At 43.6% G+C, this 26,389-nt stretch overlaps 3 protein-coding genes across 6 annotated transcripts; all 3 read right to left on the bottom strand.

Annotated features, from left to right (window-relative positions):
* Positions 1 to 211: 211 nt before the first annotated feature.
* Positions 212 to 1,695, bottom strand: LOC108659067 (uncharacterized). Its single transcript, XM_018111799.3, has 2 exons — positions 1,009 to 1,695; positions 212 to 948 (listed from the first exon to the last, which is right to left on the bottom strand). The coding sequence occupies exons 1-2, from the start codon at positions 1,431 to 1,433 to the stop codon at positions 522 to 524; spliced, it is 852 nt and encodes a 283-aa protein (XP_017967288.1). The 5' UTR covers positions 1,434 to 1,695; the 3' UTR covers positions 212 to 521.
* Positions 1,696 to 1,995: 300 nt separating this feature from the next.
* On the bottom strand, positions 1,996 to 3,657 carry Tpi (triose phosphate isomerase). Of its 3 annotated transcripts, none has more exons than XM_018111797.2 (3): positions 3,359 to 3,657; positions 2,596 to 3,171; positions 1,996 to 2,529 (listed from the first exon to the last, which is right to left on the bottom strand). In XM_018111797.2, the coding sequence occupies exons 1-3, from the start codon at positions 3,614 to 3,616 to the stop codon at positions 2,323 to 2,325; spliced, it is 1,041 nt and encodes a 346-aa protein (XP_017967286.2). In that variant the 5' UTR covers positions 3,617 to 3,657; the 3' UTR covers positions 1,996 to 2,322. The 3 variants fall into 3 exon arrangements, with proteins under 3 accessions (XP_017967286.2, XP_017967287.1, XP_089116519.1); XM_018111798.3 differs by having other exon boundaries at positions 3,327 to 3,452; XM_089260393.1 differs by lacking the exon at positions 3,359 to 3,657 and adding an exon at positions 3,292 to 3,354.
* Positions 3,658 to 4,316: 659 nt separating this feature from the next.
* AdoR (Adenosine receptor) lies at positions 4,317 to 25,588 on the bottom strand. Of its 2 annotated transcripts, none has more exons than XM_018111793.3 (5): positions 24,763 to 25,588; positions 8,707 to 9,592; positions 6,525 to 6,736; positions 5,971 to 6,460; positions 4,317 to 5,895 (listed from the first exon to the last, which is right to left on the bottom strand). In XM_018111793.3, exons 2-5 carry the CDS (start codon positions 9,200 to 9,202, stop codon positions 4,628 to 4,630), a joined length of 2,466 nt encoding a protein of 821 aa, XP_017967282.1. In that variant the 5' UTR covers positions 9,203 to 9,592; positions 24,763 to 25,588; the 3' UTR covers positions 4,317 to 4,627. The 2 variants fall into 2 exon arrangements, with proteins under 2 accessions (XP_017967282.1, XP_017967281.1); XM_018111792.3 differs by having other exon boundaries at positions 5,965 to 6,460; positions 24,763 to 25,587.
* Positions 25,589 to 26,389: the final 801 nt, after the last annotated feature.

Raw genomic sequence — 26,389 nt, 5'->3', positions numbered from 1 at the left:
GGATTTTGAGATCATTAATTCCAAACGCTGTTATTAAGGTTCGTAGTATAAAAGAGAAAGCCACCACTGAATCATAATGTGAGTGTATAAAGTATTCATATAGCAATATACCAAGAATATAGCTAAACCATTCATGTATGGCCTTGCTGGCCTTTCAATCTTCCGCCGTAATAAGTAAACTATGCCAAGATAAGTGAACTCTTTTCGTGACTTGACAGATATTTGAAATTTATTTGAAATGCAAAACCTTGCATAAATCTGTAGTTAAAATCTTCAGAGCATTTTGTGAACAAGGAATTTCGATTTAAATATTCGATCACTACTATCCGTCCGCATTACAGTGCGGGCTTTGTTAATGTCTTAAGAGGGACCCCCCACCAGCATTCGACCAGGTCCTTGGCATTGGCAGCAGTTTGAGAGCCAATGCCGCATTTCCAATCAGCCACTGCCGATTGTAGGCGTAGTATGTGAGGTACACCTTCTGCTGGTAGTTCAGCCGGTAGACGTGATCCGGCACCCGATCAGCCGCAACGTTGTTGTCCAGGTCTACACTTCGCTTGCCTCGAGTAGTTCGCCTGCCTCGAGCCGTTGAACTGCCTGGACAGCGCGTGGGTCGGCGGCGGTGTGGGCACCAACATCTTGTCGTACTCCAGCTCGATGAGCAGCCGATTGAGCAATTCGCGCTCGCACTCCTTGCTTCGGTCCAGTGCCTTGGGCAACACCGTATCCGTGCCGTGCACCACGCAGCCACAGCCGGCAGTCGAGTGGACCTCTTTGCGAACGCAGCTGAAGGGAGCCTCGCCAAACGACATCAGACGCTTGTCCGTGATGCACGCGACTGCGGCGGTTCGCTTGGAGCGGCCCAGCGTGAATATTATGTCACGCGGATTGATGGACGTATCCAGCGTTCGGCAGATATCAAAGCAGCCGAACGGAATCATCCCTGAGCTAAAAGAAACAGCAATGTATATATAAATAAAGACAATAACAAAGCGAGTAGCTACTCACTCCAGTTGGGGATCGGCAGCGCTAAACTTGATATTAAAGTCCACGCGCGCCACTCGCACCCCCTCCTGCTCCGCATCGACGATGTAGGCACCGGTGGCCGTAAATGTTGGCTCTGTCAGCGGACGCAGAATATCATCGATTGGCCTGAAGGAGCCGCAGCCCAGCAGTTGCCCATTCTCGTAGATAGCCAAGCGGATGCCCTTGGAAGTCAGGGACTCAGCCAATTCGTATGGGTTGGCCACGAATTCGCCCAGAGCCTCGGTGGGGAATTCTTTGCCATAGATACGATCATCTGTCACTTTAAAGTATTCTTTATATGGACAAATCATATAAGTGTAAGGACATGGCTCCCCTGGCTTGTGCTTGAGCGTTGATTTCTCCAAAATAGCGTCGAAATAGTATAATTGCTTAATTTGCTGTTCCATTGTAATGCTTATCCGTTAGATTGTTTCTTGTCTTACTACTGGATTGGGTTTTCGACTAACATAAATTTATATATAATTTGGCAATCTGATGTGTAAATTTTAATAATATATAAAATTTTTTTTGATTAGAAAACCCAATCTTTTTAACGATAAGAAATAGAAACAGATCGAAGACTGAGACTACATTATGTCAATTTGGACCTAAACTGCCTACTGAGCTACATTAAGGAGCTGAGAATAGATCGAATAGAAAAATGTAAGATGATATTGATAATATCAATAATAATAAAGTGTGTATAAAATAAAAATAGAATATATCATATCATATAATCGAAAAGAGCCAAACATATATGTATAAGTAACTCAATCGACTGCAGTTCTTTTATGAGGCCAGAGGCAGTTTCTCTATATACATTTATCAAAGTCCAAAGCACAATAGTAAACAGTAATTAAAACTTATCTGTAGACTATGCCGGGTCTTATACATGCACAGGTCTAAGGTATGCCTCACCTGCACTTATCTCCATATAAGTATGTATTTTGAAACAGATTAGTGTATATGTATGTATATATATTTTTAACATTTATTTTGAGGTCTTAGCGTCCAAATTTTAAAATATATAATGAGTGTAATTCAAATAATCCTCTGATTGCAACTCGAAGTGTGTTGTGGATGCCGAAATGTGAATAAATTATGAGGAATATCTTTTGAGAACAAGGAATTTTGAATTACATTCGATTACTACAATCCAGCGCCATCATAATTGCGTTTCTCTAAGCGGTCAACAACATTTTGCGTAATGAGATATATGTATGTATATCCTATGTGGTTAACAGGTTTCTTGTGCGGGCAGTTGGTGAGCTGCTGCAAATGCGGCGTAAGATGCATTTACTTGCGGGCATTCACGATGTCCACGAACTCTGGCTTCAGAGAGGCGCCGCCAACGAGGAAGCCATCGATGTCGGGCTTCTTGGCCAGCTCCTTGGCATTGGCAGCTGTCACAGAGCCGCCGTACTGAATGCGCAGAGAGTTGGACACCTCCTTGGAGATGTTCTCTGTCAGCCACTGCCTCAGGAAGGCGTGAACCTCTTGGGCCTGCAAGGTGAAAATGTGAAAGTGAGAGCCAGATCATAGGGGAGCGATTTCCAGCCGTTCACTTACTTGATCGGGCGTAGCTGTCTTGCCGGTTCCAATGGCCCAAACGGGCTCGTAGGCAACGACTACGTTGGTCCAGTCCCTGATCTTCTTGGCATAGGCGCACATCTGGCGGGCGACAACTTCGTTGGTCTTGCCGGCCTCACGCTCCTCCAGGGTCTCGCCAATGCAGGCAATCACCTTAAGGCCCTCGGCCAGGGCGTGCTCGGCCTTCTCGGCAATCAGCTCGTCCGACTCCTTGAAGATGGCGCGACGCTCCGAGTGACCCAAGATGACCCAGTCAGCGCCGACATCCTTCAGCATAGCGGGCGAAATCTCACCAGTGAAGGCGCCCTTGGCCACCTTGTAGGCATTCTGGCCGGCCACGCCGATGCTGCAGGGCAGCAGATTGCGGGCGAACATCAGATAGATGGCCGGGCAGCCAATGACCACATCGGTGTTGGGATCGAGCTGGGCATCGGAGAGTACTTTGCAGATTTCGGCAATGGACTTCTGGTCGCCGTTCATCTTCCAGTTGCCACCCACGCAGAATTTACGGCCACTCATGTTGCTGACGGAGTCTTTGGAGAAGTTCGCGTATAGCTGCACGCCGGAAAGTCGGAGAAATCAAACATTAAAATATTAGATAAGGGAATTTTGGATTGTTAGTAAGTAAATGTTAAAATTTTGATTGATAAATCGCCGGAAAAAGTTCACTTTTACTTTTATTCGTATTTAAGCGGACGACAGAGACCCACCTCGAATGTAATCAAATGATGTACTAACTAACCTTCTTCTGACCTTCATATGTCTTCCATTGGCACTTGAAAAGCTTTGGAAAAACAGCTGTGAATTTGCCCAGAAGAGCTTGCGAGACGACGCTCTTAAGTGCGTCCAGCGTTAAGTTTGTCGCCGAATGGTTCATGTCCATGATGGATGGGTTCGAAAAGAAAATACTCCTGGACGCGCAATGAGAATCAACTGTTCTGCTTTGAATAAGCTGCTTGGGCTGGAGGCGGTATAATCCGTTATTGGAAATCAAAAACATTATATTAAACAAAAGTTTCCAGATAGAATGATAAATTTATTTATTCAAAAGTTTGAAGAACAGATTGAGCTACGCTTGCTCAGGGATACTCTTATATAAGTAGAAGACGCTTTAGCAGAGACATAAACCGGCTGATTGGAGTTAGCTGCTACAGGTAAAATATATAATTAGCATTTAGCAATGAAAGAAAAAAGGTTCACATAGCATATATGCATGAATACTTGGCTAAATTTATATATTCAAATATTGCTGATCTTATGTAAATTGAAATGCCTCAACTTAGCCGAGACACAATGCCAACGGTGGGCATAAAGCTCATGTCAAGCTTATTGGAGTGTAACAGCTGTGGCAGGTAACAATTCCTAGCTTTCCAGTCCGAAACGTCTTAAAAAATGCCAAAAAATAAAAGCTTAGGCACACGATTTTAATTTGATATCATGGTATTTTCCAACTTTTATTTGATCTTCAACAATACATTGAATATACACGTAAGTATATATGTATGTACATTAATATATATTTATATACATATTGATTTTCACAGACGTTCCAAGTATACTTAGTTAAACACACATGCATATATATTTATATATAGGATACATTGGTTTAGATAACATCAATAGATTTCTAAGCACTTTAATACTTATACATATGTTGTATATCTATGTATGTATGCATGTAGAAAATATACGAGTATGCAAAAAATGGGGGTTTACTTATAAATTGACTTTAAGCTTAGCTCCAAACAATTAACTAATTAAACAAGGGAAATAAACATAATTACATTGAAAAATAAATGCTCATGATTCACGAAACTGCAGGAACATCAAGAGCTGGAAATGTTTTCGTTTTCGTTTCCGTATCCGTTTCTATTCCGTTTCCGGCTGTTCCAAGCATTGATCTAAGATGGAGTCGTTTGAAACTCGAAAACTAGGTACTTATGCTAAAAGCTTTTGTCTTGCGAGTATTTGCCTAGTCTTTGCCTGCCACGTGGGGAGCATCGACCGTAGGTCAACTCTCAACGCTGGCAGCGACTAGAGACGAGGACGAAGAGGCCGACGTGGAGGTCAATGGCCCAATGGTCAGTCGTGAATTGGGCATGGATGGCGGAGCAGTGGGTCCAGCTCCAGTGTCTTCCCCTGATGCTGATCCTGTCCCTGTGCCCGGCCCTATTCCTGTCCCCGTCCCCGTCCCCGTCCCCGTCCCCGTCTCTGAGCCTGGTCCAGGAGCAGTGTTTAACGCCGTTGGGGCAGAGGCCGCCGTTGCGTGCGGCTGGAAGAGATTAAAAATATTGGAATGGTGCATAAAGCTGCCCACTGACTTGAGCGGACTGAAGAAGTGCTCGTGACTCGTCTGAGCTGGCGGCGACTCCTCCGACTGCCTGGTGCTGATACTATGGTTAGACTGGCCGGCTGTTGAGTTGGCTGATTCGCCAGGACTCGCCTGCTTCTGTTCGTTGGCGCAGGTGCAGGAGCGACTCTTCTTGCGCGAGTTGCGCGTCAGTGCCGTGGACTTGCGATACTTGGGCTTGTGGCCGGGCGACAGGGGATTCGTGGCGCCATCGATGACATAGATGCCGGCGCTGTTGGCACCTGTGCTGGGCAGGGGCAGGCAGTGATCGCTGTTCGAGTTGCCGGCGAGCAGTTTGGCACGCAGCTGCTGCGGCAGTGTTCCGTTGCTGGGGGAAGTGCGCGTGGAGCAGGGTCTGACCCGTTCCAGCTCCTGGTCACCGCTGCTGGCATCCTGCAGTGCTACCTGCTGGCTGTAGTAGTCGGTGTCATCGCTGCGCAGCTTCTCGCGCATGACACAGGCCAACGAGCGACGCAGCTCGACGGGATCGACGCCCTGGTAGTTGTGGTTGCCGCTTGGCGGCACAAACACATCCTCATACTCGTCCAGGTCGTCGGGCAGGCTGATGCCGTCCTCAGGTCCCGTCGAGTAGTTCTGGTTGTCGTACGAGAAGGCGCTGTCGCAGCGCTGCTGTTGCGACGCTGGCTGCACAGCTGGCTGCGCAGTCGCCGGCACTGAAATCGAGGCGCTGCTCTCATGATCGCTCTCCCGCTTGGCGCTGGGAAACTCATAGCTAATCTCACCCAGCTCCGCGCCGCTGGAGGCCTCCACAATGTTCCACATGTCGCGCTCAATGTCCGTGGAGGCGGTCACGGCGGCGGCCACCGTCTGGTTGATGCTGTTCACGCAGGGCGTGAGGACGCCGCACTTGGGCAGCAGCTGGGAGTTCTTGAGCGCCTCCTGCTGCTGCCGCAGCCAAATGGGCGAGTCTGTGAATGGGGAGAGAGGATCATTAGCCCACCATTCGCATAGCATTAAAGTAGACGACGCGCACTCACACTCACCCACATACATGCGCGGCTGCGTGGTGCGCATGGTGGAGTCCATGGACTGCAGACGGTGCTGGCTGGCCAGCGAGAAGCGATGTATGGCTTCCGCCTGCTGATCGATGTCCACGCCCATCAGCTTCAGCATGAGGTTCTTCAGCGCCAGTCGAAAGTCCTTCAGGTGGTAGGCGTAGAGCACGGGATTGACCGCGGAGTTCAGATGCGAGAGTATGATGCAGAAGAGCGTCAGCTTGGGGTGCACGTAGCAGTTGGGGCAGAAGGCCTTGATGCAGTTGATCGTGTACAACGGTATCCAGCAGATCATGAAGAACAGCACAATGATGGACAGATTCTGCGTGGCCTTCACGTCCCGCTTGCGTGCGGCGCCCAGGACGCGGAGCATGGTGCCCGTGTGGCCGCCGCGCCCCGTTGTGGTCACCTGCATCTGGGCGGTGGAGGAGCGTCGGCTCAGATCCGATGCGGGATTCATGGTCACTATCTGGCGCACCTGCGGCAATTAGCAGTGAGCTGAAACATAATCCAGAATAATGTAGAAGAGCGGTTGCACTCACCTGCTTGATAATCACCCGATAGATGTGCGTGTAGAAGGCCAGCATGAGCAGGGCCGGCGTGATGATGGTGGTGAAGTACAGAAAGACCAGATAGTTGTAGTCCATAACCTCGACGAACAGGCAGGTCTGATCGTGGGGCACATCCGCGTGCCAGCCGAAGAGCGGCAGAAAGCCCACAATTGCGCCAGCCAACCAGCACACGGATATGATGACTGCAAAAGGGATGATAGATGCACTGGATTAGCATAGCAGACACAGCCAGCGAAGCCGAAGCCCCACACAAGTCCTTGGCACTTTGACGTCATCGCACCAATCGTGACTCAACTGTCAGCTCTGAGGAAAATGCTATTGAGAGCTACGACTATGCTGCATGGATGCCACTCATCACTCTGTCTACTCTGGCTATTGTCTGGCTTTGCTGCAGTCGTTCCACTCCTAACAGTACATTGAACCAAATGCATTTGACCAAATGACGCACACGCCATCGAACCCAAAAAAAGAAGAAAGAAATCAACTTCGTCGAGCTAACCAAATGCCGTGGATATGTAATTAAAAGCAATTAATTCTTTTCCCATTATGTCAATAGAAAACTTTTTGTTTTTCCTTTTTTTTTTCCCTCTGCCCTTGTTTTTCGTACAGAGCAGAGCTCTTTAATAGGTTCCAGCACCAGCAGCACCACCATGTAAGATGTTATGCCAAACAAATTCATAATTGCTTTTCTCCCAGCTCTAGCTTTGTGCCATGTCATTTTAATTAAGCCACATGTCCTTCATATCCGTTTAAATCGATTTCTCATTAATTCTTCATGTCTCAATGCATGCTCCAGCCATGGCTAGAATTTGTACATGTTTCTTTCTCTATGGCCACTCGACTGTCGCTCGCCATCAGCCATGCAGCTAAACTTATGTTGAATTGATTATTTCATTGATTTAACTATCATGTCTTACGCGACACTACCATACAGTCTCTATATTTATTATACATAATCTCCCACTCTCCCTCTCTCTATTCCTTACATACTATTGTAGTCTATGGCATTTACATTGACACAAGCTCATGAAACATGCTTCAACAAGTACTCAATGTAATCCGAATTGCTTGTTTTAGTCTAGCCTATGAGTAACTTATAATGCTCTTACATGTTTATCGTTCTTTGTAGATATCAGTAACACTAGCCTGGCAGTCTTTGAAGGCCATTCACGTTCAACACTCTTCGTTCTTACGAGTATTTTCTTGACTACGCAGTACTTATCTCGGCATTTTTCTAGCTAAATGGATTAATATTTTTACTGAAATGTAGTAACTCCGTGCAAGTGTATATACTATACACCATACCATATCATACTTTAGGGTTACTTGCAGTACATAATTTATCGATTATTTGCTTATCTGCGCAGCATATATTTTAAATATGCATAACTTTTTTTTTTCTTCTTTTAATATTAATTCTTAACTCATTAAAAAGGGAAAATAGGGTATGTTGGTTTTAATGACTTAACTTTTATCTATAGAAACCTACAAGAGCTATAATTTGATTTATTTTAATTTATTTATAATTTTTTTATTTTTTTTTTAAATTTATTACAGTAATCGATAAACAAATCGAGTGATATGAATATTAGTTAAGATGGGAAATTATTTCCTCGGGTATATAAATATTGTAGACAGAGTTTGTTACCAGAAACTCATATAATCCTCACACACACACTCTCCTCATTTACCACTTTATTAACTGAAATATATTGCTCAATACTCTCCTTGACTACTTTTGCTCTACTTTTATTACTATTCACTGTAGTTTGTCTTTCTTGTTTTCTTGTATGTCATATGAGTTTCAATTTCTCCTTGATTAGTTCTACATGGCCTACTCAAGCTGTTGTCAAACTGATTTCTACATCAATTCATCTGTTGTGCAGTGAAATAAATAGCCTTGAATATCCTTAAAGCAGTGCAGGCTGCATTCAGTGCTTTGTTCTCATTTCACTTCTTTTGTCTTATGAAGTTCCTGCCAGGCCACACAAAGCTGCAACTCAAACATGGCCGGGCTGTCAGGCAGAACAATGTGCAATATGTTGATTTGTTGGCCATTATCTGTGGCATTGTTGCCACAGCAGATGCAACAGGAAAGTTCGACAATATAGAGATGCATTAGCCGGAGGCAGAGGCCCCGCCTTTCACTTACCAATCGCCGTGCGGGTGCGCACATTGCGGGAGTAGGCCATCGGGTAGAGTATGGCCCAGTAGCGATCCACGGAGACGGCGACCAGGCAGAAGATGGATATGGTGCAGAGCACTATCAGCAGCGAGACGGTGAAGAGGCAGGCGTGCAGATTCTTGGGCAAACCGATGGAGGCCAGTATGGCGAAGGGCACGCCCAGCGAGCCGACCAGAAAATCGGCCATGGCCAGCGAGACGATGTAGTAGTTGGTGCGACGGCGCAGCTTCCGCTCGCGCCGGAACACAATGATCACCATCAGGTTGCCAATGATGCTGATGATGGCCACGAGCACCTCGAACACGGTGTACGGCACATTCAGCACGATGTCCTCCGATGTCTCCTCCGTCTGCTGAGTACTGGCGGCGGCATGGTATTGCGTAAAGGGCAGATTGATCAGATTCTGCGAGTGATTCGTTCTGAAAGCAAAGTCGGTGTACGAGAAGAACCGAAACTCGGACATGTTGGCAGAGACCAATTGAGGCGTTCAATAAATTTGATTTAATTTTCGCTTAAGTTATTTTCCTTCTTAGTTGTTGTTGTTGTTGTTGCTGTTGTAATGATGGCAATTGCAGACAGTTTCAATTATGTTGCGCCTTGGAGCGTGTGTAGCCTAATTGACGCGAATTGCTCAGTAAATAAACTGAAGTAACATATGTTGTTGCACTTGTTGCAGTTGCATGTTGCGCATACGCCATGTCTGCCATCTCTGCAGCTGTGTGGCTCTCTATGTGTGTGTGTGTGTGTGTGGCATACACACCCACAAGTTATCCTTCCCTTGCGGCTGCTGCTGCTGCTGCTGCTACCACTCCTGCTCCCTTGCAACCGCTCACACACGAGCCCTTCTATGTAGCTGCGGATAACAAGAGAACAAAATTAATCATCGTTCGGCACGTTTACACACATGTAAACACACACACACAAACACACTCGCACATATGTATACGTGAGTAATTGTAGCAATTTTTTAGTACAATAAATTGATAAATATTTGCCAAAAATACGTTTCCATGTTCAGCTCGCAGTCGATAAGACTGCAGCGCCAGCAACTAATGAGCAGCAGTAAGTGTGCCCGACTAGCTCATACCCTGTGTACCTACTCCTCTTTAATTGCTCGCACTTGTTAACATTTCGGGCCATCAAAATGAATGAATGCATATTTAAGGACCTTACCAGGAAACACGTCATCAACGACATTCAAAACTAAAGAGAGTTTAGCACGAATCCCACTCCAACCCGGAGGATTGAATAATCCACCTTACCACTTTGCTTAAATTGTACATATGTTAGACTTTCTCTACCTGCATCATTATCACACCACAGTCATGAGCTCTATACGAAAGAGACTTTATTTATGGAAATAAAATATTGCAAATTTAAAAATAATTAAAATTAAATTTTAAAAAATTTTAAAAATCTACACAAATACTTATTTAATTAACTACATGTACATTGTTCAATTTTATATACAAAATCGATAAATATCGATAATCCTTCGCATATAAAATATGCTTACCTCTACTCCCCCCTTCACTTTCACTCATTTGAGTAACTACAGGGTATCAGTAGAACAAAAAAAAAGATATAGTACAACAATCAAGCTGTTGGCGCTTTATCTTTACCGTTATTGTTGTGTGTGCTCGGTATCTGGTTTCTGTATCTGTTTCGCGCGCGGCTTGTTTACCGCAGCTCGCACCAAACAAATGGCCGGGTGTGTGGCAAGCGTTTAAGCTTTAAGCATGGCCAGCTTGCAGCTTGCAGCTTGCAGCTTGCAACTTGCCACCAGACACCACTTGCCACTTGCCACTTGCCTCGAGCCTTTAGCCACTTGCCACTTTGCCACTTTGCCACTTTGCCAACTGCTGTGGCATCAATCAAGCTATGACAACGATGAGAACATTTTCCATTTAATTGGCTGCTCCTTGCGCCGCGCACGTGTGCCAGTTGCAGCTAAGTGCAAACTGTGGTAGCTCCGACGCGCAGCACCGACTCGCCGCTTTCACTGGCAACGCCGACGCACTTCATCATCGCGGCGCAGCGACACTTTAAGTGTCTGCCTCGGGCATACGTTGAGCGAGCGGCTTGTCAAATTAACGCGACTCTTTGGGCCATCGGACATGCCCTCATAAAGGCGACCCACGCTCAGTCACTCAGTCAGGCAGTCACTCAGTCAGTCGGCTGTATTTGTTTTTGCTGGGTTCTTGGTCAAATCGTGACGCGTCCTGCAGGGCAGCTCCCACTGGGCCGCTTGATTGCGTGCTGTTGGCCAACATTTTGCGTAAGTCGACGTTTTGCGTAATTGGCTTTCGGCTAATTAATTCAAATCGAATGGGCGGCCACGCGGGAATAGGGCCGAGTGTATTGACTGGTCGATTTAGCTCAATTGTAAAGTGGCTTCTGGAGTATTTGCACTCGTACGACTCCCCACTCCGTGCACAATCAGCAAATTGACTTAATTCTTGAGTTTCGGCTTTCGGCTTTCGGCTGTCTGCGTATTGATTTAATTATAATTTGGCTAATACAATTAGCGCCGTGTGGTGCTATCGACGCGACTTTAATAAATTGCGTGCGAGAAATTTCAAAGAGTTTGTGCAGCCATGATTTGTTTGAAGTCACTTGATATGCCTGGGCCAGCGCACTGAGTGACAAGCATAATTAAAATCGTCGTCTAGGACACGAGAGAACAAGAGAGAAAGAGAGAGTGAGGGAGAGTGAGAGAGGTAGAGGGAGATTGGGCTGCATAGCTACATGTGATTGCCATACGTGAGCGGCAAATCAATTTCTTGTCCCAGTGGACATTAAGCTGGGCCATCTCAAGGCAGCTGCTGTGTATCTATTATGGTTGCATGTGGCACACAGTGCGTATGTGTAATGCGCATAAATCATACGCCCCCATGCACCCGGCCAGGCCACTAGCAACAGCTTCAGCAGACTATGCGAAAGTTTTTAAGGCAAACGACAATGTCACGCCTTCACTGAAACAGCCCGGACAGGGTTAAGCGCAAGGGTTCTGCTCCCCTCAGCTTCAGTTGACTATTCAATTTCAAGTGCGAACGCTGCCAGAATCAGCTGCAAATGATGCTCAAGGACGCTCGACTGGCTCTGTTTGACCCCGTCTCGTTATCGCCATCGTTACTTTTTGGCAAATATTACAGCCAGCTGACTGCATTTATCTAAATGGGTTACGCTTGAGTTCCCCACGATCCACTGACCCCCACTGCAGCTCCACGGATGAATCACTGCCAGCAGCACGCGATAGTGAGTGCCCCTTCTTGGTAAATACAGTTGTCGCGCCTATTGATAAGGCTTCACTTGTGCAAAATCGAAAGGTTGCAGCAGCAGTTTATAATAATCGTTGCTCTTTCATAAGCATATATATGTAAGTAGATGTAATTCTGTTTACAATGACAAATGCTTTTCAAAGTAATCAACATGCAAATTAAGCAGAAAATTAATGCCTATATCAATTGCCTGAAAAACGTTCAGTTTCTTGTTATTCCTCTGCTAACCATTTACATTTATCACCTGCTCTGTCAACTCGACAATTAGTTGGTCATTTATCTTGCTTGCCTTAGCAACAACTGCTTGGTGGGAAGCACGTAAGGAATACGGAAGCAGAAGATGCTCGTTAGAGCAGAGTAAAGGTATCGAATAGAGTGCTGAGTAGAGGGAAAAGTGCGAAACTCTTGAGAGTGTGGAGAAAAGAGAGAAAGTTTAAATAGACTATGGAGAGATGGAGAGTATAGCTTAAAGTGGAATACATAAATGAAGCTTAAATTGGAGAGCTGTGAATATATGTAGAGTAGAGGAATGTACCAAGTATAGAACTTATTAATTCGAAGAGTAGCAAGTAGACAAAGTGTAGACTACTTGGAAGACTTCGTTGTGTAGGCAGCGAAAAAGAGCGTGAGGACTGTAGAGTAAATCTAAAGCGGAGTGTTATAGCGTAGATATAGAGTATAGAAAAAACCTCGAAAAATTTCAGAGTGAAGGACGCTGACAGGAGCGACAGAGAACACTTCAGAAAAAAATTGCTTACGATGTGTGGAGTCTAAAAGTCTATGAAGACTGGAGACTCTGATAAAATCTCAGTAAACCTATAAAGCTAACAAAATATAGAAACTTGAAATCAATGTGAATAGATGACTATAGAAAACATTGAAGGCTGTAGCTTACTTTAAAGCTTTGCGGTAAGAGAGTGTAGCAATGATAATAGTAGTGTAAGAAGAGTAAGTTCAATGTCAAGTGAAGACTTTAGACGAGAGTAAAAAGAACGAAGATTATTTTCGTACCCTAGAAACTATAGACGAGTCTAGAAAAGTAAAGCGAGGGAGAGAAAAATAAGTGACTCATTAGAAATAGAACATAACAATCATAATATAATATAGATATAAACTAGAGTGTAGAAAAATGTTTAGAAAAGATTGAAGAGTGAAACGTAAATAATCCAGAAAACTACTGTTAGAGTACCTTAAAGCCAAATTAAAAATTGAAAGTCAACAAGGCTTATATGAGAATCACATTTTCAATATATCTGGGAATCAGATTAATAGTAAGTTCATTGACTAAGCCTCGATTGAAGTGTCAAGTTTATTGCTTAGTCCAGCTGGGTATATGTAAGTAAGACGGGCGCATTGTTATCATTGTGTTTCGCTGCTTTGTGCACAGTCATTCGACGGCGTCATTTATTACCGTTTAATTACAAGAAAATGACGCAAAGGAAAGCAGAAGTGAAATTCGAGCTTTGCTGTTGCACATTTTCTCCTTCGCCAGGACTTGACCCACGCGTTGCCAAGAGAAATGGCAAATGGGAAAGGCAGCCAAATGGTTTTCCTAGCCGCCGTTGAGTGAGAGTTTACATTTATCTCTGGTTACATTTCTCCTTGGTCAATCGAGAGACTTTTAAAAATGCATTTAGCTGCTGTTCGTTCCTATTCGAAATCAATTGATAGATGTAAGCTCTAGATGTTTAATGGATCTAGATGTAGTCTGATATGTTGTCTGCTACATGGCATATAATGTTGTATATTATAATGTTTACCCATGATGACTGGCTTCATCTATATGTATCTATGAGCTGTGACGCTTTGGTTGCATTCTTATGCACACATTTATTACTAACGTAATGGCATTGCTGTTGTAATGCAAGCATATGTATTTAATAAATACTATTTATACACTGCTTCGATAATCTATAAAAAGCTGAATTAATCACACGGCAAAGACAAATAATCACAAGGCACAGACTAGTGGCGAAACACTAGATATGATGTATGTGGGTTGTTGGTTTGCATATGGCTGGACTAAGGGTAGTTGGGCCTTGACATGAAATATGAAACGCAGAGAGAAAGAGATGCAGAAAATTTGACTATATATCAAATATGCATATAAGAGACTCAAGTCTAAGCCTAAGCGTTTCATATTATTTAATATACATCACCTTATCAAAATACATCAATTTTCAGCTTTAAGTCTAAGTCTAAGTCTGTTCATCAATTGTTAAATTCCTGCCCTTCAAATTGAATATCTGCGCAGCGCAGTTTGATAAAGTCAAATAAACCAAAGCTCTTGATATTATATGTATTGTGAGATGAGTGCGAAATCTGATTCGCAAGCAAATAAAATTGCCTCACTCGGCAAATTTAAGACTAGATAATAAAATATTAACAACTTTTTGGCTTCTGGCACAGAAGCAATATTTGCTGGGTTTATGACTCGCAAGTGTATAAAGTATTCGACAGGCGGAATATATGCGTGTGCTGTTATCGCTGAATCAGAGCTGCATTTGGAATGTTATCAATGTCGGAAGTTGCGAGGCGCCCCTCTGTGGCATGTGTGCAGCACGTGTGGCCATGCAATTGCAACGGCAGTTGCAACGTCAGCCGTAAGCCTTGCGCATTTACATTATGATTCCGTTTCGGACAATCCCATCATTGGATTATCAAAGCAGCTCCTACTCCGCCCCCACCTCCTCTGCCCAATCTACGGGCTGCCGACATGTGCCGGGCACATGTGACGCGCTTCCCATGTCACACATGTGGAGCCCAGCGCTGGGCAAATAAACGAGCCGTCTGCTGGTCTTAGATAAATATTGAATGGGCGAGCGCTAGTCGAGCAGCGAGAAGTGAACATTTGGCCATTACCATTTTGGCAACTGTTGCGGCTAGCAGCCAGCCAGCTGTAGGCTGTTGTCGACTCTCGCTTGTCGTCTGCCCTGCTGCTTAGCCTTTTGTGCGCTATCAGCAATCGCTCATCAATCGCTCAGATGTATCAATCGCCCGTTCAATAGAGCGACAAAGCGCCAACAACACAATCCTTATCGATGGCGGTGTTAACATATTCGTAAATTGCACGTAATTAAATGTTATGAATTTGTTATCTACCGCAAGTTATTTTGTCAGCTATTTTCCATTCTGGCTGCTGGCCCTTCAGGCTCGAGGCACCAGGAGCTAGCCGGGGCTGGAGGCTGCTCTCATTTGCAATTCAGATATGAATCTGTACAGAACTGCTGTCCAACAAATTGATTAGTTCTTAGTGCAGCCAGCCTTGACAGGGGATTCAAATCAATCAAGCCGCATGCCGCACGTCGCATGCCCCAAACAGTAGCTGCCCACATGCGGCCACACATATACATATTTCACAATATTCGGCAATATTTTGCTGCCCCTGGGGCCCTAGGGCTCAGTACACGAGTGCGTATGAGTAATATTCTATGGTTCAACTACTCGATGGAAACAAGAAAAGAATCTCAAAAGCCAACAGCGTCGCCCGCACTAGCGGGGGCAAAAGTTGGCGGCATATTAAAAGGATCTGTGATTGAATTTGGCTTACGCTCGAGAGGAGTGCGCACAGGTCACGGGGTAAATCCATCATCGTGCCACCCCCAATGTCAAACTCTCGCACCCGAATCGGCTTTAAAGCCGCTTAAAATGTCCGCTGTCAAGGACAAGGCACACAAAACAAAGTCGTAACTTTGCATAAGCAGCGCGGCTAAGGCGTTTTTTCTTTTAGCAGTCTTTGGTTTCCGCGTCTTTGGCTTAAAGGGCTGCAAGTCGCGCAACAACAGCGACAAACCAAACAAATATTTATAAAACCAATAAAGATTCTATTGATGTTTGTCTTGTTTTACAACTGTGCTGCGCTCGCCCTCTCACAAAAAGAAAACTCTCGGGCAACATTCCTTCTATTGTAGCTGCGAATTGGCCTTTCATTGACATCAACAGTCGCTTCAACGACTTCCCTCTCACACATGGTCAAAATGGCAGCAGCCAACTGGCAGCTGGCCCCAGGGCAGCTCCGCACACCCACACACTCACACACACCCACACACACCTCGTTGACAGCGCACACATCGTTTGCATTTTTGTTGATTTTGGCGCAATGACACGCATCTCGTTACATTTGTCGACTGTCGACGTTCGTCTGTCCCTCGTCCTTTCCGCCGACTCGCTGTCGCAGCCCAAGGACTGGACCATTTACGCAGCAGCTTGTCCTTGCCGTGTCCACATACGTAACAGTCTGTATGGGAATGCCACAGCAGCAGGAGTAGCAGGAGCAGCAGGAGCAGCAGCCGCAGCCACACGCACAGCCAAAGCTCTTGTTATCCTTGTGCTGACAAGTCAGCTTACGCGTATGTCCTGGCAGTTAATGTGATGTCTTTTCGGCTTGACAATGCGCATTTGTTACGGCTTTCTCCGACTTTGTCATGCCCCATGCTGCATACGGCTAAATAATGGGCCAAAGAGCTTAGCAACACCTTTGACCAGGCCACACTAACATGAGATGAGGATTATAAATATTAATTGCTCTATGAACCATAATTGTTTTGAGCAGAGCTGTTAGAATATTTAGGAACTAAGCTCTGTTAACTTGCCTTTAATTATCTGTATTTATTACAATATTCAGCGAATTCTCATAGATTTGATATTTCAAGGGGTAAAATATTATTTACAAGGGGTAAAATTTATTATTTAATATTGATCTTATAGTGGGACTTTCTTTATGAAACTTTCAGAACGAGATCATAATGTTTGAATGTGTGTACATTCCACAGCACAAGTCTCTATCTTCGCATTTATCAAATGTATATACACACTATATCTGAAGGTCTTAAAAAACGAAATCAATTTGTCGATTATCCCGGATGAGTTGTCGAAAGAATATGATAAATGCATGCAAAATTTCAGCTTTCTAGCTCTTATATCTTCTGAGATCTGGGCGTTCATATGGGCTGACGGGCAGGGCTATATTAACTCAGCTCTTCGCCCTGATCAAGAATCTGTTACATACCTTACATTCTTTATTTCTCATTTTCAATGGCTTCAGGGTATAACAATGAGAAACCCACACAATTCAGATTGTATAGCAAATAAATAAGGGCATACCTGGAAATTTAATTTGGAGTTTTTAGTTGATTTATAAATTGCAAGATTGTTAGAAACGAAGAGATTGAATATATTGATTGAATAGATTGAGGGAGAAGAAAATATTACAAGAGCATTACAAGTTTTTGATGATATTTTCAGCTCTTTCCACTTGAAATCAGTCGCGACTTGACTGTGTTTATGAGTACACCAAGCGTTAAGCGCTTTCATAGCCCTGTTCCACTCGTGAGCACTTTCTTTAAATATTTGTCGAGGGCGACATGTGAAGCCTATTAAAATGTTTGTCAACACTGGGCGATGTCAGTTTAGTGACGACATAAGTCAATGCCTGGCCATTGACGGCAGTTAAATTTAATTACAATGCCCAAAAGTGGGCCCGAGCCAATTGCTGTAACTGGAGCCGCGCAGCTGAAGCCGGATACGTGGGTGGAGCCAAAACGGGAGAATGGGATTGGGAATGGGACTGGGACTGGGAATGGGAATGGGACTGAGAGTGAGCACGGCTAGGGACCTAGTGACAGCTAATGATGTGTGGCCTGTTGCTGTTGTTCATTAACGGCTTGAAAACTACGTGACCTACCAGGCGGTCCTCTGCTCTACTGGTACTCTGTTTCTGCGGCATCCTTTAGCGCTGTCGTTGTTAAAAACTGTCGTTGCGGCAAGTGTCGCACTTAGTTGAAACTTAATAAGTTTGTGCTGCCGCAGAAGTTGCTCATTTCCTGCGGATGTGATTCGCATAGAGCGTTCGTTCACACGCCTCCACGTACAAAACTAATGCAAGCAGCGTACAGCGAAACAGGTGTGTGTGTGTGTGTGTGGGGGTGTGTGTGTGGTGCAGGAGACGGAAGGTGGGCCACCTGGTCGGCTAATCTCGGCGCTGCGCTGCGCTTTAACGGACGCAGTGCCATTAAATACATTTTATTGTCAGGCAGCCGAGCTGGCGAGGCATTTGCATTTAAACGAGCCGCGCTTCGATTGGAATATCATATATTTTTTATTGTTTTTATTTACTTTTATAACAGCACACACGCCAAAACACAAACGACAAATGCGCTGCCCATAGAGCCGAACCAAATTATAATTTTAATGGCATTTACGTTTAAGTAGCAATTTATTTATTAATTCTTTTTTTTTGCTTTTTGTTCTCTCTCCTCTCTCTGTCTCTCTCGATATGGCAGCTCTAACGCTCGAGCCCAGGATTGCCCCCAGAGGCGACGTGCACCTGTTCAGGTACGCCATGGCGTCCACAGCACCAGCACAGCTCGACAACTGGGTGGCTCCGCGTCAGCTGTTTTGCCTTTTGGGCACTGTTTGCCAGCCAATTGGGTGTGTGAGTGTGTGCGTGTGAATGTGTGCGTGTGAGTCATCGATTAGGTTTAATTGAACAAATCAATAATGTGATAGATTGCGCTGTGTGAAAAGCACAAATTAACACATGTGCGTCTGTCATAACGGGTGCTACCTGTAGCCGTGGCCACACGGTGGTTGCTTTGATTTCGTTTCGCTTGGCTTTGGCTGGCTTTGGTTCATCTGGCATCAATCATACGCCCATAATTATGACCGAAGGCGCTGAAGGCGCTCGTTAATTATGCCAGTTGATCACGATTGACTGATTGAGCGACTGACAGATTGAGCGATTGGCCGTGTGACAGCAATTATCTCGAATGAAATGAATGTGCAGCGTGTGCACTGAGCTCGCTTAATGTCGTCACATTTGCCACAGCACATTGGGTGGCCGATGACGAGCCGCTGACATGCCTCAAGGTCTTCTAAAGTTCAACCCCTCCAGCTGCCCAGCCTCTGTTTACGTTTTCGTAATATCTTAATAAGAACATTCACTGGCAACTGCAGACACAATTTGCCATACAAACTAATCCACTTTAGCCAACACATACAGAGAGACACGCACACGCACACACACAGACACTCTTTCATTCTAATCCCATTCTCGTGCTGCATCGGCGTCTATTGCATATTATGAAAGTTTACAACAGGCTCAGGCAAATGGAAAGTTATGAGTGAATCGTGTGGGCGGTTGTTCTGTGGTGTCTGGTGTTCGGTGGTGCCCCCTCTCTTATTCCACTTGTGATCAATGCAAATTTAATGCAATTGCGCGTGCCAATAGGGAATGCTCCCCCAGCAGGAACAGCAGCAGCAGTAGCAGGAGCAGCAGCAGTTGCTGCGTGGACAAATGTAATTGGCGTCAGTTTTGATGAGAAACCAAGTGACATGAGTTATGCATGGAGCATATATTATATATACATGCATCCACTGCATAATTTAACAGAAATATAATATGCAGTAGCTAGCATAACATAATATAGTTCAATTTTTCATTAAAATTGTGCTGGTGCTTTTTCTACTACTAGAGCAGATGTCATAAGCATTCAAGTAGAAACTCAGGTCTCAAATAGAACACACAAATTTATAATTTTAATTTTACATAAGTCAATAGAACTCAATAGAACATATTGTTTACATTTCATAAAATCATTATATTATATACTTTCTATTTATGGAATATAAACATATATTTCTATATTCGATTGGGCCGTAAGTTATTAGTCAAAATAGGTTTGTATTTCTAAGAGTTCAGCTAAGAGATGTTTACATACTCTCTCTCTCTCTCTCTCTCTCTCTCTCTCTCTCTCTCTCTCTCTCACTCACTCCTTCACTCTTTTTCTCTCTCTATGCTCTTTATTTATTGAGATTTCATACGTCTGCCGCATCATAAAGACTCTGGCAATGCCTTAAGGACCGAGAGTTGGCATAAAATGCCTCTCAAATTGTAAATAGCAATAAAAATGTGAATAGTTCCATCAAGTGGATGTTGAAAGCGTTGTTAGCTAAATTGTCCGTAAACTGGTCATTAAATGTTTACAAATGAATTATATGCACAAACATATGTATATGCATATGTTTATATTGTACACAGATTTCTAGCCAGCAACAAGTTAAATAAAAGATTTATTATGAGTCAACTCAACTGTTATCCTAGAACAAGAATGTCATACAGATACTGTCCAAGGATGAAAATGGAGCTTAAGATTATTCCCTACGTCAAAGCGATCGAGTAAGGGCCATACGCAAATTCAATACATGGGATTGCATAGCAATATCTATAGGTTATGTTTTCAAGAAAAGGAAGATTTATGTGCAGGAAAAGTTGTTCAGCTGAGCATTAAAAACTTGCTCTTAGAATAAGCTCTAGAAGTTGTTGTTCTCTTTCAATAATTTTATATTAGTCTTGGTCTCTTCATATGCATTTGTAATATATTTGTTGAGCCTATATTGTGACTGTGTATATTTGTTCACAACAGTTATGGAATCGTTCACGCGTCATATAAACTTTGCCGCTGACACGGCATTAAATCAATAAATAATAAGCTAATTAAACTAAATAGACAAGCCCTTATTTGGCCTGCGGAAATGATTGGAAATTTTTCGAACGAAATGGAAGGAAAATCCAAAAGGGGTTCCTTTTCATGGCTATAATGAGTTCGTTATGGCTGAAGCTCATGCTACAATAAATTGATTACCCTACCAACTCTTTGCCCTCTTTCTCTATAATACATAGATATATCACTTGACTTTGCCACATAGCCCACATGACTTTCGGCCAGCCAGCCAGTGAGACGACGTCCATTCTAAGTGTGCGAGCATGAATATGCCATATGAGCTCATAAATGTCTGCTACTAAACATTTTCACTCAATATAATTCGCTGTTAGCACTTCACAACATCTCGGTGTTTATATCAAATTGAATTAGCAGTATTTGCCATATTGCTGCGTCTCTCAAGCCATATTCAAAGCAATAATAAGCAAATAAACCAAACAAATAAACAGTTGAGTAACACCTTAAAGTGCACATAAAGGTTTTCAGCCACCCCAGCAGGAGTGAGCAGTTTCAGTTTCAGTTTCGGTTTCGGTTTGTAGAGCTTGTCAGACAGCATTTTCTTTAAGAGAAATGCAAAGGTCACCGTTACAGTGCTGATTGTGTGGGTGTGGGTGTGTGTGTGTGTGTGTGTGCGTCCGGGGTCAGCTTAAGAGTGGCATTTAACGGGGCCGCGATGCGACTGGATGTCTGGGCCACAGGCCGCATGCCACATGCCACATGCCACATGCCAGCCGTGTTGCAGGCACTGTTAAAGTGCCCATAAAGGGTGCCATTAAATGGCCAAGTGATGTCAACATTAGGTGCGACACGCCCACGCACACGGTAACGCCCACGCAACAACAATGCGAATGGCGAGATGGACACTAAAACGTGATCCATGGGGATTTGCGAGGCGTCCACTCGCATATCCATCATAACGCATGCAGCCATCTCACTCACACTCCCTCTCCCTCTCTCGCTCTCTCTCTCTCTCTCTCTCTCTCTTTCTGTCCTGCGCCTCGATAGGCTCCCAGGGGTCGAGTGTGCGGCCTGTCAAAATATTGACACCGTCTCTTTAGTTAACATCAAGGTCAACTGCACATTAATTGCATGTGCAGGAGTTGTGGGCAGGGGCAGGGGCAGGGGCAGGCGCAGCTAAAGTCAGCTGCTTATGTTGCAGAGTTAGGGCGTGGCTCGCTCACTGTTAAATCTGAGAGACAATTCCAGACGCTCGCTGATTTTTAGTCGCGTTCCAATTTGCAGTTGTAATTAGCGTCGTGTTTATTTTCTAATTGAATGTTAATTGCGAACAGCGAAAAACTTGGCGATATATATAATTATATATATATATATTATTCGCTCATATTCATATTTTTATTTTTTTTTGTATGGCTTCCTGTTGTTTGCTTCCAGGGCGCACATGCTAAAAGCGTCGACTGTTTACGCATTCGTGACTTACTTTTAATTCAAATAATCGCACACAAATCAGATTTGTCCACTTCGCTTGCTTTGCTTTTGGCAGCCACTCACCAAGTGCAAACAAATCGCAAAATCACATTTTCCACCTAGTACGCAATCGATTTGCAACATTTGCCAAAATACATTGATATTTACGTGCCGTGGCGACACACGCGGCGTATGTGTAATATGCTTGAGCGTTGCGCATTCGCACCGTTGCGCACGCTGAAGGGCTTTAAATCAGTCGGAATCAACTAAGCATTAGATGGAAGAGCCTTTGCCATTTGATGAATATACAAATAAAAGAGTGAGAGAGGAGTAAGAGAGAGAGAGAGCGAGAGAGAGAGAGATAGGCAGAGTGTGTGGGAGGGCCTGTCCATATAAACATCTGAAAGACGATTTTATTGCTTTGCCTTGGCAAACAACTCGAGTGGGCAGCATGGAAGGATCCTAATTGACTTTAAATACATCTGAAATATATTTAAAGTCAAGCCTTTGATGTTAAAGCGTGAAATCAAACACAAACATTTCCGCATGTAATTAATAATAAATGCTATTTGTATGCATGCAGTGAACTGTAAATGTCCAACTTTAAGATAAAATAAACAAGTCTCACTTCTGCGAAGTCAGCCACAGTTATATGATTATTTTTAGCATACTTATTCGATAAATTTAAATGCGGTTGAAGAAGGTGAAAGGCAAAACAACCCTATTGCTGATAAGATATTACAAACATAACCAACAAGAGCCTCAAAGAACTCTGAGTGAGTTGACTATGTGCTAAAGTGAAACCAGGCAGAGGCAAAGCTAGTGTGGAGAAATGTATTTAAATATAATCAAAAATATATTTATTTTGCTGTTTCTTTATATATTTTCATATATTTTTTATATTTCATGTTACTTTAAGTTGTATACCATATAGAATACAAGAAACAGCTTCCAAGTTTCCAAGTCTATAATGCAAACTTCGATCATTGTTTATAATTTATCTTCAGCATGTAAAACGGAAACAAAATAAACAAATTTCCATTCAACTCGAGTCAGCATGTAGTCCCTTAGTAACATGTATGTTTATTTATATATAGAAATAGTTTTGTACACTCATAAATATACGGCTCATGTCCAGATAACATCTACTTTGCATAAATCTATAAAGAGGAACTGCTTCACCCTACAGCCAATGCAATATTAAATTGTCTCTGCAGAGCAGCTTGGCTACTTAACCCTCTCCCAGTCACTCTCCCTCTCTCTCCCTCTCTTTCTTGCACTCGCGCGCTGTCACTGTGCTGCTGGTGCATGTGCAATGCACGTTGAGGCATTTGGAGGCTTAACCGGAAACTTTTAATTTAATTAATTTATACACAAAGGCGCAATCAACAAAAGACGATTGCAACAGTTCCCATTGCCCGTCCAGCCCAGCCACACCCCCTGCCCAGGCAGCCAGCGCAGCGAATGCATGCGAATTGCGGTTAGAGGGCAGCGAGTGCATCTGCTGATCAGATATATGGATAGATAAACGGAACGGCAGCCGCTTTCAAGATGATTTTGTGGCCCGACAATGCAATGCCCGATTTGCTCCGAGTAATGCGAATGCTTTTGCCATAATTCATGAACAGCGGGCGGCAATTCGTTTTGCCAATGGCATATCTCAATTTGCTTGGCATTTCCCTAATTTCCCTCGCATATGCCGTTTTCAGCTGTGCTGCATGCGCCACGTGCAGCGAGCAGTTGCTGCCGCTTGGCCGTGGCCTTTGCCAACAGGTGAACAACAAAATTTTGGCATTCGCTATTCCATTTGATGAGCTGCTCGTGTATAGAATTGGATTCAGAATTTACCTTGATATTTATTTTTTAATAACAACAACAACAACAACGACAGCAACAGCAGCGGCAAGTTGAGTGCCCCGGACGGAAGACGCAATTAGCGGGCAACATAATTAATTTATAAAATATCAGCTAACCATAAGGGCAGACAGGCCGCCACACACACACACACACAAACACACACACACACAGTCACACTTAGACACCTCATCATGCAACAGGTCAGCGCAGAATGAAATGAGAAGCATATAAATATTTATATTAGAATACACACATACACATACCTGCTCATACACACATACACACATACATACATACATATGTAAGCATATATATTTATATAAACTGCGAGCATAAAACACATTCTACACCCAAGTTGTACGAGTTTTATTGATTTTCTCACTGTTTTTGGTCAGCGCATATGTTCCCTGTATTCAAATATTAACGCCCTGCTCAGCATACGAAATTTCATATGGATTTTCGCATTGTCTTTGGCCAAACTCAAAGTCATTATTTGGCTTCAATTGAATTTTTGCTACGCTTAAATCAAGCTCAACTTTGCAAACATATTAAACATCCAAAATTGCATTGATTATAATTGGAATTGTTTGGTTGAAGCCAGCTAAAGGTCTGAAGTGTTTTCCAAGAAATTCATCAATATATCTGTACATCTGTATATTATATACAAAACTCGTAAAAACACTCAAATTGTTAGCTCAAATAAGCTAAACAATTTGACTGAATAAAGTTACTTCAAGTTGAAGATCTTTGGGTTGTTGGACTTGTATGTACAGTAGAGTGCATGATATGTATATAATATATTATTATGTATATGTGTATATATGTATATTCATATATACATACAAATAAGAAAGACTGAATTTTCTATTATAATCTCGATTAAAAACTAAAATTAAATTTGCTCTATAATTTATTTTATTGTATTAGTAAAATCTGTATAAATATTAACAAATTTTTACCTGCTTCAAGTTTTCTAATTTCGTTTTCCTTGATTATTTCATATAATTTTTGATGATATATATAGTCGAACAACTCAATGCACTCTTTGCCCACTTTTCACTTTTATTTTGTTGATTAAAATCAATTTAGATCTGGTTTTCACTTGACTTAAAAATGGCGTTTCACTGTGCCACCTGCACACACCTACACACGCCTCCACACACGCACACACTAACACACTCACGCAGATATCGAGGGAGATAGAGAGAGAGAGAGAGCGAGTGAGAACGAGAGAGAGCGGTACCTGTTGCGCCTGGCTTTGGCTTTGAATCGCGCTCGATATTGGCGCGCTAATTTAATTGACACTCGGCGATTAATACGGCTATAAGATTTGATGGAAAACTTTTCGGATCGCGTTTCATTGACAAATTATTGACGTGAATTTCGTCTGATTCGCAATCGGGATTTGAATTTTTATGATGAGCCGCTGCTTGAAGTTGAGCCCATATTATTTTGTTTTCATCTTGTTTTTTTTTATCTTATTTTTGTTATATTTTTATTGGGTTTTTTTATTATGATTTATTCGCGCCTGGTGCGAAATTCATCCGCGCTGCCCAACGCTCGCTGGCAAAATGCGCAAACAATTCGCTGGGATACGGCGTCGCAGTCGCAGTCGCAGTTGCTGTCGCTGTCGCTGCCGCTGCCACTGCCGGATAGCAAATGTGATAACGTTGCCAGCGACAGCGTCGCGACGCGGACTCGACTGGATTCGGCAGGCAGGCGAGCAGAGCCCACAACAATCCCGCAAACGAAACCGAACCCGAGCACGAACCCGAACCCGAACCCGAACTCAGTCGCAGTCGTTCCCTCTGGTGCAAGTTGAATATTGCACTCTGTAATGCGTATATGTGTGTGTGCGTGTGTGCGCGTGTGTGTGTGGTGAGTTTTGGGTGCTCATTTATACGACTGCTTCGTTGCTGTCATTTGTATTTGGCAAACGGCATGGATGAGAGGCAGGAACAACGGAGACAGCAAATCTATGAATGTTAATGTTTATTGTGTGTGCTTATGTTAAGCATACGCCGCGTTTATTTTTGTTTGTTGAATTATGAACTAGTCCAAATATCAGGGACATTTAGAACTGTCGCATAATTGAGCTATTAACGCGTTTATTTTGTCACAGTTCTTTGACATCGAAATGCGTAAATTATTTATTTCAGTCTGTCGGCGTTTTCAATCAGCTTCGACACTTGGTTGACTGATTGAAATTAATGGGCAATCCATTCAGATCCAACGGGAACCGCTTGCTGCCGCCGCTCCGCTGGCACTGCTGTTGTTGTTGCCACAGATCGATTTGAACTGCGGCGCCACCTTGACTGACATTGCCCTCAGGCCGGGCAGACCCTGGGACTGAGGGCCGCCACGCCAAGCGACGCCCGGTACATAGCTCAATCAAATGCCTCTGCAAATGGCCAAAATCAATTTGTGCGATTTTGTTGCTTTATGATCGCTGCCGACGCTGACGGCGACGCCGACCGAGGCAGTTGATGGCCCCAGCTTGTTAGCAGTTCAATCAAAATTGTTGGCCGCATATTAATTGACAGCGCCGCAACTGCTACTGTCCGCGATCATATTATATATCGCATT

This window comes from Drosophila navojoa, chromosome 2, assembly GCF_054131105.1.
Source record: "Drosophila navojoa isolate 15081-1374.11 chromosome 2, UAZ_NAV_1.0, whole genome shotgun sequence".
Lineage (NCBI taxonomy): Eukaryota > Metazoa > Arthropoda > Insecta > Diptera > Drosophilidae > Drosophila > Drosophila navojoa.
Note: the sequence above shows the minus strand (reverse complement) of the source record. Positions and strands in the feature narration are given on the sequence as shown.